The 20,451-nt window shown below is 37.0% G+C and overlaps 2 protein-coding genes and 1 long non-coding RNA gene across 5 annotated transcripts in view; 2 read left to right on the plus strand and 1 right to left on the minus strand.

The window, feature by feature from the left end:
• LOC136266172 (multiple epidermal growth factor-like domains protein 6) overlaps window positions 1–20,451 on the plus strand; it is an 85,760-nt gene that overhangs the window by 46,636 nt on the left and 18,673 nt on the right. Inside the window, exons 2-5 of one of the 3 annotated variants that reach the window (XM_066061168.1) lie at window positions 431–577; window positions 629–735; window positions 7,080–7,175; window positions 7,224–7,343. In XM_066061168.1, coding sequence (XP_065917240.1) covers window positions 431–577; window positions 629–735; window positions 7,080–7,175; window positions 7,224–7,343 — 470 coding nt within the window. The remainder of the gene's footprint in view (window positions 1–430; window positions 578–628; window positions 736–7,079; window positions 7,176–7,223; window positions 7,344–20,451) is intronic. The other 2 variants (XM_066061170.1, XM_066061169.1) reach the window with 2 other exon arrangements.
• LOC136266179 (uncharacterized) lies at window positions 3,123–20,141 on the minus strand. The gene is made up of 2 exons (XR_010705931.1): window positions 20,057–20,141; window positions 3,123–3,243 (listed from the first exon to the last, which is right to left on the minus strand). It is a non-coding gene; the product is annotated as an uncharacterized lncRNA (long non-coding RNA).
• LOC136266176 (uncharacterized) lies at window positions 9,698–12,987 on the plus strand. The gene is made up of 2 exons (XM_066061173.1): window positions 9,698–12,207; window positions 12,263–12,987. The coding sequence occupies exons 1-2, from the start codon at window positions 12,155–12,157 to the stop codon at window positions 12,735–12,737; spliced, it is 528 nt and encodes a 175-aa protein (XP_065917245.1). The 5' UTR covers window positions 9,698–12,154; the 3' UTR covers window positions 12,738–12,987.

Consider the following 20,451-nt stretch of genomic DNA (forward strand, 5'->3'; position numbering starts at 1 on the left):
AGGTTGTAATCACAAGATAATATCATACGGTGTCTTATATCACTATAAAAACTGAATATAATGTATATAAAATAATTAAAGGCTGAGTGGTTTGATCAACTCTTACTTTAATACTTGGCATGCTGAACTGATGTTAATTTTTATATTCGCACACACGCCTGACAAACACACACACACAAACACATACACAATAAAATGATTGCAAACCAGATTGATAACAAGCTGATTGGTGTGGCAACACACTTGTTAGTGCATAACAGGCATAATCACTATCTTACTTAATACTGCAGTGAGTGTACTGTTCTAGTCTTGCTCATACATGTGTGCCACTGATTAACACCAACTTTGCTTACATTGATACTATGCACAATATTGACATAGCAATTCAGTGCATGCGTGTTAAAATCATAGCATGTATCTTTAAACATAGCTACGGTGTTTGTTCTACAAACATTACCTCATATCGAAAAAATACAAAAACTGCATATCAAACTCAATACCGAGCCAGCTATTACTCATACAGATGTGGACGCCGGGGGAGGAGGAGACGGAAAAAGAAATGGTGCACAGGCTCCTCGTAAGTGTTTAATGTATGTAGATATACTGTTAATTACATTTCAATTCACAGCGCAACCAGCTACAGTCAATCTTATATTTACTACCATCAGTCTGTACACTACACTACTGTACCAATTTGCTGTCCTGGTTATGATGGAAATCCTCCAACATGTCAACGTAAGTGCTTTATGTGCACATATATTAGCTATTGTAGCTATATACAGGCTAACTAAAATATAGAGTATGCAAGTAGAAGAAAAAATTAGGAATTTTAAAATTGGATTAGAGATCAACAAAGTAGCGAAACAAGGGAATAGAAACAAGAGAGGTTATCTATATATACCTGCAGATATATGTAATAGTGGACATTAAATTTTAATCTGCAGCTATAGGCAGACAGAGGAAGGTGACTCAAAATTATTTGAGCTGACACATATGTGTGTAGGCTGGAGACTTGTTCATGGTTGCAAAGCATGCTCCTTTTAGAAGTATTAGAAAAATAGATTGAAACTGGTGGCACTTTTGACAAATTCAGGTAAGACACATGTACAATGAATCCTCCCACTATATGATATATAGCTACCAGTTTGAAAACCACAACAATATTTCATCAAGTGATACACCCATGACGTCACACAAAGCATTTATTGGAGAAACTCTGTCCCTCTCATCTGAAGTTGATTTGCTGATTTAATGATTTGTGGGTGACTGCATCAGTTCTACAATCTGTTTTCAGCAGTACCCTACAACAAACAATGCTTGTTGCATCCATTGCATCCTGTGGGCTACAGCCCTTCTAGCCCACCCTTCTGCTGCCACTGTCATATCTTGTTTCTATTCCCTAGTTTTTGATTTATCCCCTAATCAGACTAAATAATTTTCCTTTTACGTGTTTGTTTATAGTTTTCTAACATATTTATGGTTGGTTGTATGATTATCTGTGTTGAAAACTTTTTTAGAGGTTTTAAACAGTAACCACAATAATGATAACAATAATTGAAAAATTGCACATGCGTACTGCATGAAATAGAAGAATGGTATCTATTAATTTTGTGTCTGAATATGCCCCAACTATCAGTCATTATTATTGAAATGTGAAGTGTCATTATTCTTTGATTCAGCCATGATGAAGCTATTACACAGCACTATACAGATGAAGAACAGTATGAAAAACAACTCTTAAATCAATCCAAAATATTGACTATTTCATTATACTAAAGCATGGCAGTCAACAGAGAGGAAATCATGCATACTTGCTAACATGAATTGACACCTTGCATTGTCAGTGAAATAAATGAGACACAAATGAGGTCCATGATGCATGCATGCATTGTAGGTACTGTGGTATGCCAAAAGGCACCAGTATGGCTAAAGCACTGAAAAATCAAGCCCATACCCTTAGTGGTTATCAAGTTACGCTTCAGTGTCTGGAGGAATCAGGCAGGCAGGAGTTATAGTTAATCATCAAAATATTCTACTCAATGTAACTTTTTAAAATTCTGTAGTGATTTATTGGAAGTATTTTTTGGTTCTTTGAAGACATTTTGGGACTTGCTTGTATCTCACCAACATGCCAAGATGCCATTAAGATATTATGGGCTGGTTTTTTAGGGATAATAGTTTTGACAAAAATCAAATCTTAATTACTCTTAATACACTGTACTATCATGCTATATTATTAATCATTCAATAGCAGATATTAGCTACATATAAGGATAAATGTGACTGGGCCTGCAAAAAATAGGGCGTGTAGGCACATGACTTTTGTCTACTTTTTCAATTTTTTATCATTTATAACTTTTTGCATCATTATGCTATGGTAATGCAATTTCCAGCTGTTAGTAAGCAAAATTGGCTTTATGATGCAAGTTACAGAACACAACTATTCTGTTCCAGTACTGAGATATTACCTGTAGAGTGAGGGGGTGTAGTATGTGCCCACATTTCCTGTTTCACAAGGCTCGGTCACAAATATACATAGCTAAAAGCCTTCATTCAAAACTAACAAGTAGAAGGAACAAATTGATGTTGTGCTGCTTCTAAAAACCAGGCGCCATGCAGTTAGCTAACTCATCTACAACTATGTATTACTATGTTATTATTTTAGCTAATAGGTGACCGGATCTGTGAAAAGGGGTCTTATAGCTTTTCCAATTGCTACTTTGCAATCCATAGCTTGACTTGTGTGTATGGTACCAGCCTGAAATTTGGTAACCTTACACTCCTAACATATATAACACTATTCCTGTAAGTAAGTTTAAGACAATGGGGTAAAGACATGATGAGGTATGACTTGGAAATTTGGAAAGGGTATTAGACCCTTTTTCACCAATCCGGTCACAATTAGGTGGTTTTGTTTTGCAATAATACACAATTAATTTATTGTAACTTTGGATTTTAATATTCGTGAAGCTTTCTTAATCTTCAGTTACGTATACATTGCTATGCACTGCTAAAGAAGTGCTTGTTAAACAAGCTGCTTTAAACATACAGAATTATTATACACTGAAATGTATCTTTTAAACTGTTTTATAGCTTGACTATCATGTTTTTTTTCCTGAAAATTCTCTTCAAAACTGCTCTTCATTCTAGTTCACATGTGCACGGAACATGTCCCCCTTCAACTTGAAGGTATACTGGTAGTCTACAAGGCTTTCAACATTGCTTATTTCAACTGTTAAACACCTATAAAACACAAAAGGACGGTAATTCATAAAGTCTGAGGAGAATCACCACACCCATATGTATTTCAGACTGCAAGCACCACAGAGCAAAGCTTACCTTTGCAGAAGTTTCTTTTTAGTAACAGACTTCATTTTGCATGCATACTGCATAAAAAGAAAGACATCGCTTTACCATTTCACTTGGGGGGCTTGGGCTTGCAATCATCTTGCCATTCTGCTGCTGCTGAAGCTTTTTTGGGCCTTGTAACAGTGTCTGTCTACTGGCTTCTCATCTTCTATCACAACATTTCCATGATGTAACCTTTCCAGATGTAGACACAGCTGTTACTGTCTTTGATAGGTATTCATCTGATATCTTTATCCCTTCAACATGACTTACAGGCTGTACTAGACCAACACCAAGATAACAAACTTCTTGCTTCTTCCAACATCCGTGATCGAGCTCATCAGCTCTCTCTTACTTATCTGGTGCTAGTAGTAGTGGATGGCTGAAGGCAGTTCCCCAAGTTTCTCTTGCTCTAGCCATTCCCAGACCTGCGTTTATTGTTGGCTTTCATTTGTGGCTTGGAATTCCTCTTTTCCACTATCACCACTATGTGTGTGCCTTGCTTCTATTAACCAGTTTGGTGATCACCTTCTAGAATGTTCCCATGGTCCCATGCCATGGCACTTTAGTTGACATTGTCTGTCATGCTCTGTTCCTAAGTCATCCAGGAGTTTTAAAGGAACAAAGTGTTTCTTGTAAGGACAGTTCTGGTATGGTTGACCTGCTTGCTTCGATTTGTCAGTTTGCAGCACTACCCAGCCCTGTCACATTTCTTATTCTTATTCTATTGCTAGGGTTGCTGCTGCAGTTGGGAAGTTAGCTAAAAATCAGTGACATTTATAGATGCTGTAGAGGAGGCAGGATGTGATTTTATCCCTCTGGTAGTAGAAATCTTTGGTGTTTGGTCACCCTTCGTTCTTTGAACTCTCTATACCATCACTGATCATACAACTGCCAGAAGTAGTACTAAACCAAACAAGCCTGGAAAAATTTGTTGCAACAACTTTCAGTGTCATTATGGACTAGTAATGCATGTATGATACTGAGATACTGGCTTTGCATGCAAAGACACTGATTTTCCCTCCACCAAGCCCCTCTCGTAAGTTACCATAATTGCTTTATTTTTGTGCAAAAATTTTCGTAATCAAAATTTTCGTATAAAAATATTTTCGTATTATTTATATAAATGACTGCTCTATTAGAGTAGTTCAATCTTGTATAAAAATTTCGTGCAAGAAATTTTCGTACAAATCTTGCATACGAAAATTATTTTACAATGACAAAAAAGGAAATTACGGTATTGTACTTGTAATTAAGTTGTACTAAGGGTAGCTAATTTTTGTTTTAGTTGTAGTTACGCATGTATTTGGGATAATTTTTGCTTTAGTTGCAGTTATGTTAGCTTTGTTTCAATATTTTTTTTAAAGAAGGTTTACTCTTTTGGAACTGGAAAAAAGGGAAGAAATGGTGCCATGCACCCCGGCTATCAATTATCATCTGAAAAGTGAAGTATCCATTACACTTCGTTGTCAGCTATGTTCAACCACGGTTACACAGTAGTACGAATCAAGAACTGTTCAAAAAGTACTTCTGCAATCAAAGTAGCCACGATGAAAAATACGGACAATTTCTGTTATGAAGGGAAACCATCATGTGCTACCACCAAATTGACACTTCACTTTCAGCAAGATGAATGGGACAAAAAGAGTAAGTCCATGAAGAATGCACTGTACATACTGCGGTATGCTAAAAGGCACCTCTCGGGCCGAAGCAACATCGAACAGTGAAACAAATTAAGCCTGTAGCTTTCGAGTTATGCTTGTCTGAAGGCATCAGTCAGTCAGTAGAACATTCTGTTAATAAGTTTTTAAATTCCATAGCAACTTGTTGAAAGTGTTTTGGGTTGATCTGAAAGCTTGTTCGGGCTTAGTTTTACATAAAAAAATCGTTGTCAAGAAAAATTGAGGCTGGTTTTGGGTTGATTTTTTTGTGGGCACGCCTACATCTTTGTGCTGAATACTATACTATCGTACTGTATGATTATTATATAAGACTAACAAGCCTGCACATACTACATGAATGGTGCCAGGCATGCCATAAATCCAATTTTGCATCTAACTTTCCCCAACAATCTATTACTAAAAGTTGACGTGGCCAATATGCTTCTTTTTGAGCTATGCTCCACCCATTACACAGTATTACAAATGAAGAGCATGCAGTAGGAGAAGTGCTTCTGCAGTCACTGAATCCAGTTGCTACGGAAAATACGGATGTTTACAGTATTATACAGAGAAGCTATATGACGCTATCAAAAATCAACACCTAGCACTGACAGCAAAAAGAACTGGGACAGACAATGGTAAGTATGTGTTGCACATACTGCAGTTGATAAAAAGGCACATCTCAGGAAGAAGCAATGTCAAACAGTGAAGAAATCAAGCCCATAATCTTATCCTTGTTAAGTTATGTTTGGCTGAAGGCATCATTCACGCAGTCATTTAGTAGAAAATTTAGCTAAATAAGAATTAATAGAAAAATGTTGGAAGGTTTGGGATCTGTCTGGAGATATTTTTGAGTTTAGTTGTGCATAACTAATATTGCCAAGCTGTCACAAAGGAAAAGTGGGGCTGATTTCAGTGTAATAATTTTGGGCAAAAAGCCCAAAACTCTATGATTGCTAATATAAAGTACTACTGTACTGTATGATTGAAGCAAGAAAAAATCAGAAATAATTAGCATAATCAGGAATCATGAAGTTTTGGGCTTTTCTGGCCAAACATATCACCCCAAAACTAGTCTCGCAATACCTTCATGGTACCTTGGCAGTATTGGTTAGTTATAGTCAAGCCCAAAAGTGCACTATGAATTTCAAAACGTTTTTCAGTGGAATTTTCTGCTGGCTGACTAGTTAGCCAAGCTGGCTCCATTGACAGTTTGGGCATGAGTTCAGATGCTACATTGATATGTCAGACACCATTCTTCGTTTTGTTGTTTACCAGTCGTACATGATTATTAAGTTACAAAACGAGGTAGTAGGATGATTTGGAATTTTAAGTTGAATTACGGATCAATAGAAAATAATAAAACAAGGGAATAGCTAAAAAGTAGTGAAACAAGAGAGGTTCAGATTATACTAGTAATCCCTAATTCAGTCATGGTTATAGACTGAAGTAGAGGGATTAAATATTCACTAGTATATCTGTAGGTATAGACAATCTCTCTTGTTTCACTACTTGTTAGCTATTCCTTTGTTTCATTACTTTTTTTCGTTAATTCCTAAAATCCCTAATTTTTCTTTCCACTTAGTTAAGGACCTGCAAATATGCCAAAATAATTTGGGAATAATAGGTAGCAAAAGAATTAGGAATAATTCTGGAATCATAGAATTATTTTTTAGTAATTAAAGCAAATAAATTTTATTTGCAGTATAATATAAAATTCTCTTGGAGGCTCCTCTCAAATGCTGCTAGCAAATGGCGGAATAAAAGATTGAGATACTCTAATAGAGCATTTACCTCCCCTAATAAAACAGTCATCCAAAATTAAGTTACTGCTCTATTATTTCAATCTTTTAAGCTGTAATTTATGCTTGCTAGCAATTGCCTCTATGGTTACAAACAAAAACAAATGTATTAGGAATCACTCCGGGGAATATTTTTGGGAATAATAGGTGAAGAAAAAAGATTTGCCAGAAATAATAATAGGAAGATTTACAAGCATATTCTGCGGGTCCCTACTACAGAAGTAGATATAACTGATAGTACAGTAGCATTTATTTTGTTTGTGTGTAGCTATTTGTTCGGGTGGTTGCCTCAATGAAGGAAACTGTACTCTTCCAGAAGTATGCACATGTGCTCCAGGATGGACTGGTAAAAATTGTGGAATAGGTGAGAAATGATGTTGGTATGAGTAATATCTACCTTGTCATTTTCAAGATTTCAATGAATGTAATGGTGACCATGAGTGTGATCATGACTGTACTAACACTGTTGGATCTTTTGTGTGCTCATGTGATGATGGGTATCTGTTGCAAGATGATGGAAGGACTTGTGTGGGTAGGCCAGCTCAATAGCATGACATGGTGCTCATATGTGTGTGTGCATATATGTGTGCACTGTAAATGCAGTGGTGGTCACAACACACTAATGTAAATGTGATATTGTTGTCCAAACTGGCACATCCTTAGAGTAGTATGCACACCATATTAATCACACTAATAATAGTGTGACCATACATATCAGTGGCGGATCTAGGAATTTATAAAGGGGGTTTCCAGTTTAGAAGGTGGAGATATACACTGACATGAGATACGCAAAAGTTTGCACTACATTGTCTGGTTTGGTAAGGTGAGACCAAAAAAAGGTCACAGTACATAAAATACCTTAAATAACTTACTACACACTGCTTTAATAGCTACTGTGACTGCTCTATTGGAGTATCTGGATCAAGGCGCACGCCGCAATAATTAAAACATTTAATCGCTACGTAATCATTTTTCAAAGGGGGTTTCCATGGAAACCTTGAAACCCCCCTAAATCCGCCACTGCATATGGAGCTGAAAAAAGCACTTGTGCATTCAGGAGTGGATAGATGGGTAGCATGTGATAGCTTTATTATCAAAGTCAACCACTCATCATAGTATTATTGTGAGATGCTGCATCATCTACAGTTTTGCAATTGGTGTTAGATTCCCAGAATGTCAGCAATCTACAAACAGTACACAACACTATTAGTCAGTTAGCAATTTACTGCTTTCAACTCTCTACTTGAACATTGCTTTCAAAATGTATATAAACCTATATGACCAAGCCTGGAGTTAATTGTGGGCTTTAAATTTCACTCAACTAAGGCTTACATGTTCTACCCTAAGATATGTTGTGGTCCCCACTGATCATCAGTGTACAATATTTTCATCTCTCTACTGTTGTCTGGTTTCTATTCAAATTTGAATGTGTTCTATCTAAAGGAAATTCTATGAGCTATTTACCATATAGCTAGTTTTTGTCGGGTGGACTTTATTTTCGCGTTAAGTACGAATTCGTGAAAATTTACAATAAAACTCTTGACACTATTATTAGGCCTGAGACTAATAAGCTCAAAATTTTACCTATTATTCTTTCCAGAATTTCCCAAAATTTTCTCCTATTATTCTTTTTTTATTCTTTTATCTACCCTATTATTCCATAATAATACTCACTTAGTTTCTGTAACAATTTTTTTAATTTTTTTTTTAGTTTCTGTAGCTATAGTCGCTTAATTCTCAAGATGCTGATATAAGTAGTTTTGTCAGAATTAATAATAGCTAGCCATAAATGAAGCATTCCACCTTACACATAATGGTTATAGCCATTACAACAGGCATCGGAAGTATAACAAAAGAGTTTTCAATTATCAGTGTATTACAGCTGTAGCTATAACTACATGCTAAGTTTATAGTATGTTCACGTTGAGCTGAACCCTCAAAAACATTTAATAACTCATGGATGCAATTACACACGATCTTGAAATTTGGCTCATTTGTAGTACTGCTTGACCCGCTAAAAATATTTCAAAATCTTGTTGTTCAAATGTTAGACATAATATTTACAGTCAATCAAACTTTTCACAATACATTTCCTATGGGGAAGCCATATAAGTACAGTGTCCAATACAGCCCTTTCCCGAACTTGTAATGGAGCCAAACCGTACGTGTCTGTTGTTGACACCTTTGCTGTTACCAATAATCATCTGGTTGGCTGAAATGTTAACTCTGTTGAGAAAAAATCCACTTTTAATTTTTAGCCGTTTTTCAGGATTCAGCTCAACGTGAACATACTATAGTGGATAATGATATCAATATGTTTGTTGAAAGACTTAAAGAAGATACACTGGTATAACATGTACAAGTTTCAAACTTGCAGATAATCATACAGTTAAATCTCTGATGCCGTCTGCAGATTGTTAACATGAAACGATCTGACTGCTCTATTAGAGTATTTGAGCGTTCTATTAGAGAATATCGATCTTTTAGAGGTTTTTCAGCTCCTTTCAGCCAGCACTTGTATAGTAATGCTGGCTATCTATCATTCTTAGTAGTTTAGTACTTTCGTCTAGCTAATCAAGAATAGGCACGCCCCTTAATTCCACTGATTATTCCTGTGGACGTCCTTAAAATTATTCCTGTAACCATCCTATTATTCCAGAATTATTTTCACGAAATTGGTGACCTATTATTCTCACAATTATGCCGGCATATTAGGTGCAGGCCTAACTATTATCACATGGTGTGTATCTATTTATAGTAATTATCATGCGACAAAAAATACGCCTGTACCTTTAGTAGGCATTCCAGACTGATCTTAAAATTTTGGAAAAACAGGATTTTTATATGCTCAATAGATAGAGTATTGATTTCTGATCTCAGAAATATATAGTTTGTTGGGTTGGAATTAGCTACTTTGGCATGCACAGTGCTTAAAAACTGAAAAAAGGTACATTTTTTCTCCAGGGCTCCCCATACATTTTACAGGGGAAAATGGCACAATTGGATCAGGAAGCCATCTAGCAATCTGGACTATCTTGAAACTGCAGTTGCTCCTAGCTGCAAGTTTGTACATGTAATGAGAGTAACTTCAGGTCTTATTGGATCTCAGCGATCTTTGTATGCTTTGTGGTGAGCAAATATGTTTCACCTACTGCACACTTCTCAATACAATGGTATATGCCCATAGGCAAGTGGCTATCTCAAGTTGGTAAAAACATCAAGTTAACAACTTATAAAGGTAAACAACTAAAGTGGAGGTGCCACAATGATGCAACAATACCTAAGGTGGAGTTGTGGTTTCAATTATGGCATTGTTATTCCGACTTTGAAGTGGTTTATACTTTTGAGTTGATGACACAACCATCAGAAAATTGCTCTGGAGCTGAAAATCGCTAACCCGAGCGAAGTAATTACGCACTTTAAAGTAAGCACCAGTGACTACCTTCCACCTGACCGTACGTTTTTTTTTTTAAGTTTTAAAGTATTCTACATACATTACAAGGCTTGAAAAGATTACAAAACAACACAAAACTTACATATATGTAACGCGCATGATAAAACTAAGATTTTCATGATGATCAGCGTGTGGACAAATCCCACAGCGATTTTCACCCTCATTGGAGCTCGGACGACGGAGCAATCCCAAGTTAAACACGAGTTGTTATTTTGTGCCAGGGTTCAATTGGGGAATATACGGAGAATTTTTTTATTAAAAAATCTCGGATACTGGAATGCCTACCTTTAGTGTATCGTGTTGAACATTTTAGTAACTGAGTGAAATGTCTTTGTTAGAGTACTTAAACCAAAAAAAAGTACAGCTACCCCATCCTAAAAGGCCTTTAGCAAAAGTAATTCCTTCTTCAGTGATAGAATCAGCCAATGCAGAGGTGGAAAATGTTATTTCCCAATGGTCACAAGGCTCAGGGTCAAGAAAAGGAATAAAATACACAGTTTATTCTCCCAGAGAACGTGCCCAAATTGGTAAACGTGGATGTACTTTGCACATGGGCCAATGGCTGCAGCAAAATACTACAAAAGAAAAACTGGAATTAATATCAATGAAAGTACAGTGTGCAGTTTTAAGAAAGCGTATGTAGATGAATGCAAAGGTAAAAGACAGAGAGAGGAAGATCTTACTGTTACCGAGCTGCACCCTAAGAAGAGAGGTAAAAATTTACTGCTGGGTGAGAAACTTGATACCGCTGTACCAGATTACGTCTTAAAACTAAGGGAGTATGGATGTCCAGTTGATACCTACCTGGTAGTTGCTGCTGCTAAGGGAATAACACAAGCAATGGACCGGACTAGGCTAGCTGAAGCTGGTGGACCTGTAACACTGACCGTTTCGTGGGCCATATCACTACTCAAGAGAATGAACTTCACCAAGAGGAGAGTGTCCACCAAGTACAGTCACCCATTTCATGAGCTTGATGAGGAAAAACATTCATTTCTTTCAGAACTACTGGATACAGCTAATGACATACCACCTGAACTCATTTTTAACTGGGATCAGACAGGCTTAAATTTGGTTCCAACACCTTTATGGACATTGGACAAGAAAGGTAGAAAGAGAATTGACATAGTTGGGCATCAGGACAAACAGCAAATTACGGCTGTTATGTGCAGTAGTTTGGTGGGTGAACTACTTCCCTTTCAGCTAGTGTATGGTAGTAAAAGTATAATAGGTGCCACCCCACTTACAATTTTCCTGCAGACTGGCAGATTGTCCATACTGATAACCACTGGTCTAATGAACAGACAATGACCAAGTATATTGATCAGATCATTGTACCATTTAGAGATCCGGGAATTATGCCTGCATAATTTTGAGCATAATGATGAGGTAAAAGAATAGGGAATTATTCTGGCATTTTGAAGTGATTTAAGAGCATAATTGGCATAATATGTGATTTCACATAAGTTAAGATTGAGATACTCTAATAGAGCAGTCACCTACTCTAATAGAACAGTCAGCAGAATAATTTTTACTGTACTGCAACAGTAACTAAGCATCTTAGCAACTAAAAGCTAACTTTCCTGTCTGATAGAACATAATTACTGTAACAAATTCCTGCTAAACATTATAAATTGCAACAAAAGTTGAACATTTTAATAAAAATTGGGGAGAATAATGAGTATACTCATTTTGGGAATAATAAGAGCATATTGATAACTTTTTTGAGAAATTCATAATAGAATAATGATAAAAATTTGGAGCATAATTCCCTGAGGCCTAGTACCATTTGTCAACTGTAAACGTGAATGCTAGGGTCTGGATGATGATCATCCGGCTCTTGCAATTTTTGACCATTTTAAAGGCCAATTGACAGATAAAATCAGGAAATGTCTAGAAGACAACTATATCCACTCAGTCCTTGTACCAGCTGCGTACACCGGTAAGTTGCAACCGATGGACATTTCGGTTAATATGGTAGTAAAATCTTTCCTAAGGTCAAAATTTTCTGAGTGGTACTCAGATGAATTGACCGAATTGTTCATTGAAGATGATGATGAACCAGTGGATCTGTCGACTGCCAGGATGAAGTGCATGAGTGTAGGGTGGATTGTACAGTTATATGAGCACTTGGAGGACAATCCACAAATAAAAGTGCATGGTTTCCGTCACGCAGGAATATATGATGCTCTAAGGTTGATAGATGAAGATGATGACCTTCCAGAGTATCCCACAAGCGATGATGATGATGATGATGATGATAAATTAGATACTGACATTGATACACTAGTGGGAAATGAGAAATGTCATTTGTCAGTGTCGGATGTTTACAGTGATTCGCAATCAGAAGAGGAAGTTGTTCCACTTACTGTTCAGACTGCTAGATGTATCGAAAGTGATGATCCAATTATTTTAAGTCCAGATGAGGATGTTGCTGACACCATAGGATGTTACAGATACCATATATACTGACACTGTTGACATCATAAAGCTAAATACCATAATTATGGTGACCATTTGTGTTGTTAAATATTATCAGTTTAATGATCATGTCTACAAATAATTCATGCTGTAAAAACTATGTCTATATCCAGCCCTTTAGCACAATAACTCTAGAGAAATAGATCTGGAGACCTACTTGAGAAGTCATTGTTTCAGTTAACTGCCATTTTAACAACATACTTCCAGCCAATATCTACTGAGTGCTAACCAAAAGCATCACCCAAACACCGATTTTTGCAAGCATTATAGCATGCATCATAGTACTATGTATATCAAGACACACGGTAGTGTGTCGTGCGGCCCAAGAAGCCGGCGCGCAACCCCGTGAGTATATTGACAGGAAGAAAGAAAATGCACTTTTTGCACCTCCGTAGCTCTGTGCTGCCTTGATGAAACAAGGCGAATTTTGCTATGTACATTCCCTCCAACTTCAGTACTCCACATTCCAAATTTGAGCGAAATCGCTTCAGGCATTCCTGAGATATGAGATTTCACAAATTGGCTTAGTTTCTTCGGGTTTTTTTTTCTTCTTATTTTTCTTCCTCTTTTCGCACACTTACAAAAACTGCTATAAAACGCGAACGCGTTATCCGATTGCCTTGAAATTTGGCACACAGACGGGAGGGGTATAAAGGCGCATCTTTGTACCAACTTTGGCTGGAATACCATAAACAGGCAAAGAGTTATGAGCGATTATGCACGAAAAATAACACCAATATGTTGTCACGCCTAGAGGGTAAACCGCGTATGGGAAGAAGCTGAAAATCGGTGGGTGAATAGGTTAACTATCGTACCGCAAACCTTTTGTGGTTTGAAAGAAATCGAGCTAAAAACCAGGAAGATACAACAACAAAACCAACAGTGTGTAACAATTATGCAACCAAGATTAGCTAATAAAAAACGAATACTTGCCACGCCTGCCAGATAAACCGCTTGGGGTAATGCTTTGAAATTCACTGTACAGATGGAGTAATCATCTTAGAAAGGCTCTTCAATAGTGTAGAAGAATCATACTTAAAGCCACGGAGTTATAACACGAAATCCAACTTGGTGTAGCAAGTGCGAGATCGAGATACTCTAATAGAGCAGTCATCCTAATAGAGCAGTCACCCTGAACAGAATTCAAGAGATCAGTTAGAAATAAGTAACCTGTATAGAGATTAGCTACAAACAAATCACCCTATAGAGAGTTCAGCTACAAACAATTCACCCTGTTCAGACATCAGTTAGAAGAAGTTTTCTTGTAGAGAGTTCAGTTACAAACAAATCACCCTGTTGAAAGATCAGCTAGAAGATGTCACCTTGTAGATAGTTCAGTTACAAAGAAACCACCATGTAGAGAATTCAGCTACAAACTAGTGGCCCTGTAGATACATCAGCTAGAAGAAGTTACCTTGTAGAGAGTTCAGCTACAAAGAAACCATTCTGTAAAGAGCTCAGCTGCAAACAAATCACCTATACAGAATTCAGCTACAAACAAATCACCCTGTAGAGAGATCAGCTAGAAGAAGTTACCTTGTAGATAGTTCAGCTACAAACAAATCATCCTGTAGAGAGATCAGATAGAAGAAGTTACCTTGTAGATAGTTCAGCTACAAACAATTCACCCTGTACAGAGCTCAGTTAAAAGAGGTTTCCTTGTAGAGAGTTCAGCTACAAACAAATCACCCTGTAGAGAGATCAGTTAGAAGAAGTTAGAAGAAGTTACCTTGTAGATAGTTCAGCTACAAACAAATCTCCCTGTAGAGAGATCAGCTAGAAGAAATTACCTTGTAGAGAGTTCAGCTACAAAGAAACCACCATGTAGAGAGTTCAGCTGCAAAGAAATCACCCTGTAGAAAATTCTGCCAGAAACAAATTGCCCTGTAGAAAGATCAGTTAGAAGAAGTTACCTTTTAGAGAGTTCAGCTACAAAGAAAAACCATTCTGTAAAGAGCTCAGCTGCAAACAAATCACCTGTACAGAATTCAGCTACAAACACATCACCCTGTAGAGAGATCAGCTAGAAGAAGTTACCTTGTAGATCGTTCAGCTACAAACAATTCACCCTGTAGAGAGAGCAATTAGAAGAAGTCACCTTGTAGAGTGTTCAGTTACAAAGAAACCACCATGGAGATTTCTGTAATCAATATATGTGACCGGATTTGCGAAAAGGGGTCTTCCACACACATCCAATTCCGTAAACGTTGGAGACCATAACTCAGTGTTCAAGTAACATATTAACCTGAAAATTTCACCATATATTCAGCTATAGTGGTGCTCACCACCGCCCAAATTTCAAGGCAATAGCTCTTTCCAATCTGAAGTTATCAATTGTCATAGTTGGCAAATTGGATGTGTGTGGAAGACCCCTTTTCGCAAATCCGGTCACATATGTATTATATATATAATTTGTACATTTACTGATAAAATATTTAAAGTACATCTACTTCATCTTTTCTTCTTCCCGTAGTAAAGAAAAAAAACATAGCTTAAAAAAGTCCCAAAGCTGGCCATAGGCCGGCTTTGGGGTATACAAATACAAAAAGAAATGAAATCTAATCCAAAACAGCCAAGCTGTAAAAAAAGTGTGCGGCCCTCAGAAAAGCTATGGTGAAAAAAGATGTGAAATCCAAGGTGGCGGCCAAGAAATGGCTGTGATGGTAGGTTAATGGTTAAAAATTTTAATAATGACAATTTAGGTAAATTTTGTGAAGCGGCACAAAAATTCACCTGAATTGTTGTTATTAAAAATTTTACCATTAACCTACCATCACAGCCATTTCTTGGCCGCCACCTTGGATAGTATATAGCTATAGCACGGTAAAACAATAGCTAGTTCTCACACTTTAATAACATACCAGCACATTGAGCACAATATATGAAAATTAAAGTTACCATAGTTTTCCTAAGTGCTATAGTCCTACTACTAATGTCCACCAGTTATGAGCCGCTTTTTCAATCTCATTGATTTCTTGAGTTGTTGAACTAACTTTTCTTCGCCACAGAAAATTAGAATGCAAGGAATTTCCAAACCTCCTTGAACTTAGTCAAGGGAATATCTTCTGTTGTCTACTACCACATACATTATATCACCACCTTGCTCTATAAACATACTGCATATCCTTGATAATTTTTTTTGGCAGGTGTCCCACAGTTTCACCTGAATCTTTCGTCACTGCCACTGCATATCGATCTACAGCATTGTGTAATTCCCTCTCAGTAAATAATCTTTCTCCAAACACTGCAGTCCATATTTCATTGTAAACGTTGTAGCCACGAATACAAGAGTTATTTGCAGAATACAAGAGTTATTTGCAGAATACCAAGGTCATTTTCCCAGTCCCCTTTCATGTGTATCTCACGTGATTGTAAGTAAACCGTTGCGAGATTTTATTTTCGCGACAACATAATGCTTGCAAAAAATAGTTACGCATTTTTATACTCACAACTAATGTGACTGAAACTGTTATAAGTCACGGCTACTGCTCTGTATGTAAAAAAATCTCCTGTGAAAAGTTGCATGGTATGAAGGGGAATCTGTGCAAGAAAGGATAGCGCCTTGAGATGACAGCACAGAAATTTCTCCAAAAAGTATATTTGATGTTTAATCAACCATGCACTGGGTGTGTCATGACCCTTTTACCCTTAAACCCGCAGCTGTTTTATAAAACGCAAGCACTGAAAATGCATAATCCAGTAAACTGGATTGCATGCATGCCTTGTAAAACTAAACTCTATAACACAAAAACTGTTAAAGCTATCTAAAAATGACAAACACCATCTTACTCACCGTTAAATTTTGGTTTGAATGGTTCCATACTTTGTTGTGTCCATCCAACCCAGAGATACTCGCTTAACTTTGAAAGAGTAAAAGAACTATCCCTTCGTCTTCTTTCTTCACATAACGATGTACAAAAGGCCATAACTCGGCCGTACTTCATCATATTGACCTTATCCACAATGACATCATAATTGACAAAATGGCCGTGTTTAGTGTGGGCACTTTGTACGTAATCACTAAAATGAGCTTTGTTTGCGGATTTCACAACATGGAACTATTGGATAATAAAGGTAAAAGGCTAGTTAGCATGATGGGGCGAAGTGAAATAGTCCCACCACATGAAACCAGACTTAAGTTTGCTATTGACACAAAACCATGCAAATTTGTCTTGTAATTAAGTACGTATGCTTCACCTTGCCCCCTAGTACGTAAATGTTAACATAGTGAACCGCCATCTCTCCCAATACCCTCTGTACAAAAGTGCCCACACTATCAGTTGCCATTTTGTGCTTTGATGTCATTGCAAATAAGGTCTATTGACTTTTGCTTGGTGTCATGTTACTCCTCATGTGATAGCGATTCAGTTGATATACAGATATCACGTCACTGTTGGACGAGCACAATGATGATACGAACATGGAAGGACGCAAAATGATTCAGCGCATCATAGTGGGTAAGTTCCCTGTTTGTATGTTGAACGTTTATATACAGACAGATAGCTTACTCTTTGCCAATTAAATAAAATCTGTTTTTCAAAGCAATCAGATGAACGCTTCATGAGATATGCTTGTTTGTAACTTCCTATGTAAACTGGCAAAAGTATTGTGCATTTTCTAATTCGTTTTTATCAAATCCAGTTTGCTTAATTACGTGAGTTTAAGGGTTAAGTACATTATAAGACAAGCTTTCCACTTGATGTCCAAAAATGGTTTATCTACAGTAGTAGAAAGTTATGACTGTTTTAAAATTTGGGCATTTATGGATGCAGGCACCATATTTTATCTCAAAACTATTCTCTGATCACTTCACCTTGAAGTAATAGTTTTGGATGAAACTACTTCATGTGAATTACTTTTTTGCAAAATTTGAGTGAATATTTAATCTAATGTGTGATATATTAAAAAGCTTAATATGGTGGCCTCTGGTGTGGGTAACATCAGCTAGCACAAAGCTTGGTGAAGTTGATTATACCAAAGCTTGTTACTACTTCACATGCAAAAAAAGAATTATATAAAAATTAGGAATTTTAAACAATAGAAACACAGGATTCTATGGAATTTAGTAATGTGAAAACCCTGTGTTGTGGTGCATGAACAAAGCAAAGGGCACTACTACAGGTTCTGAGGGTTTCTAAATTACAGTACGTTGTTAGCAGTGAAAAAGAACTGGAACACAAAGGTAAGTCCACGATGCATGTATTGTACATACTATGGTTCATCTTGGGATGAAGTGCAAGGAACAGTAAAGATGCAGAGTTATGCTTGGCTGGAAGCATTAGTTAGTCAGTTAGTGCAGTCAGCATAAAATTATGCTAATTACTAATAGATGTTGAACAGGTTTGGGATCAGTCTGAAGACATTTTTGGACTTGAATTGGTTATCAGGCCTGTACCCAGGTGGGTTTGAGGAGGTTCGGTCAAACCCCCTATTTTAAACTGAAATTTTATTTTTACTGTAAAACAATCTTTTCAACTGTAATCTGTGTTCTAGCATTCATTACACACCTTCCATGGCTTCTAGCAGCTGAACCGCATGTGGCTTCCAGGTATTAACCATAGTGCTTTGAGGTTATCCGTGTACATAGAAACCACTTTAAGATGCTACAGACAGTGGTTTTCTCTCTACCGCTAAGGCTTCTATTATTCTACTTACAGTATCTTAATAAGGCCATCCATGGAGCCATCCATGATCACACTGCACTGAGAGCTACTATTATTATTTTGATTAATTCCAATCATAATTTGTTAAATATTTTTTAATAAGAGTCTGGAATAGCAATGATGAACACTAGACTGGATGGATGCTGTGACTGATAGACTGTTAACTATAACAACTATAACAATAAGTAAGCCTGGCTTGTTGCATTCAATGATAATAAAATTCTAAAGTGTCAAGTGTGTGAGTCAGTCGGTTGTTTTCATATTAGGCCACTCCAAGAAAATTTATTGTTTCCCATTTCCCGCCCACATGCAGATTCTCTTCCCACATGGTCATTCATTATTGCTGTCAACTGAACATTTTATTCATTATTTGTCCTGTGATTGCACAGCAGTAACTAGTTTAGCATTCAGAAACCCCATTTAACTAGTTTTTCACTGTTCAGGTTCTTAGTTGAAATATTTCTACTGTATTCTTACCTGTAAGTTAGTTAGGACTTCAAAATTAGTGGAAATACTGTATCTATAATGAAAAATGGATAATGAACCACCTGCCTGCATGTATTTTTGTGGTCAATGAAATGGGAAACAAGGAATTTTCTTGGAGTAGCCTTAACCTTATTATGGGTATCATCCATGTTTAGACAATGGTGAAATGTAAGGTTTAGCTTATAGCTGAAATGAATTACCCTGAACAGTCATAAAAATGATGGAGTGTATATACATGCACTACAACCATAATTATTTTAATCTCTTGTTTGCATTTGTGTGCAATGGGCCTATGTTGAGAGGAATTTGTGTCAACACAGTGATGTGTGAGAAGTTTATTTAATCAGTGCATGCATTTCTGCATTTAAGCAATTGAGGCTATTCTCAGGACATTGAATATTAAACCTTTCTCAGCGTCTGGGAGTCCCCAGACCCCCGCATCTGCAATCGCCTACCGCTTCAATTTAGAACCCCCCATTTGAAATTCCTGTGTACAGGCCTGGTTATGCCTCACCAATGTTGCCAAGCTGTCATGAAGGAAAATTGAGGCTGGTTTTATAGTGTGATATTTTTGGCAAGAAAAGCCCAGAACTCTCATGATTCAGTACTATTGTACTGTTGTACAGTGTGATATATGAGTATTGCACAATATGCAACATTTCCTCTTACACAGTTTATACAAACATACTTTTTACATGTGATGTTAAGCATCCTTGGCATGTACCTAAAAGCTCTCTCTGTAATAAGTAACTATGAGTCATTAATAACAGCTGCAGATTAAAAGTAGTACAGGGTGTATAATCAAGCTGTTTGAATATCACAAACTGCAAGCAAAAAGGGAGAGTTTTTATCACACTGGTCTTACCAGATATTTATCAGCTGGTATACACACAGAAACCTCACTCTTAGTGCTGAATATGAGGTAAAGTGTGTTACAAGTGTCATGAGTTTCATTCTAAGTTTCCAAGCCTGGCACTTCAAGCATACATTGTGTTGTTGCATCTTTTTATAAGTGTACACAATTCTGATAGTCACATTAGTACTAGGGTCAGTGGCATAGCCAAGGGTGGACCTGGGTGGGCACATTCCCATCCAAATTTCCCTGGGACAGTGGCACCCACTTGCTAATGATATTACGAACAAGAAACAAGTAGTGTGTACCTTGGTAGTGCCATATTTTCATTGTAAATCAACAGCTGATATCGAGATAAATTCATTAAATCACGTGATCCGAGTAGCTTTGGTGTTTTCTATTTAATGCACAGCATCATGCGATCCACATTTTAGGTAGGAGAAGATGAAGAAGAGCGAGGAAGGAGGGAATCCAGTTTTTTCACATCTGGAATACTGAGTTGTGAGGAACACGGACTTTGTTGTTGACAAGGTTATAAGTGACCTGAGTGATAACTGAAAAATTAAATTCTCCCATGTTAAATAAGTCAGTTGGAGATGAAAGATTCAGTGGTGACTGAAGTAAGCCATATGACTATCTTAAGAAGTAAAATGAGTTGTGTACAAGTGCAGATGAGCTAAAAGAAGGAAGTGTAGTAAGTTAG

The sequence above is a fragment of the Dysidea avara genome, chromosome 9 (assembly GCF_963678975.1).
Source record: "Dysidea avara chromosome 9, odDysAvar1.4, whole genome shotgun sequence".
NCBI lineage: Eukaryota > Metazoa > Porifera > Demospongiae > Dictyoceratida > Dysideidae > Dysidea > Dysidea avara.

What these genes read in the sequence shown, in the direction of transcription:
- LOC136266176 (XM_066061173.1), top strand. Translation starts at nt 12,155, where the DNA reads ATGTCTAGAAGACAACTATATCCACTCAGTCCTTGTACCAGCTGCGTA. An exon ending in TGTACCAGCTGCGTACACCG is followed by an intron (nt 12,208 to 12,262) that starts GTAAGTTGCAAC and finishes ATCTTTCCTAAG; the next exon opens with GTCAAAATTTTCTGAGTGGT.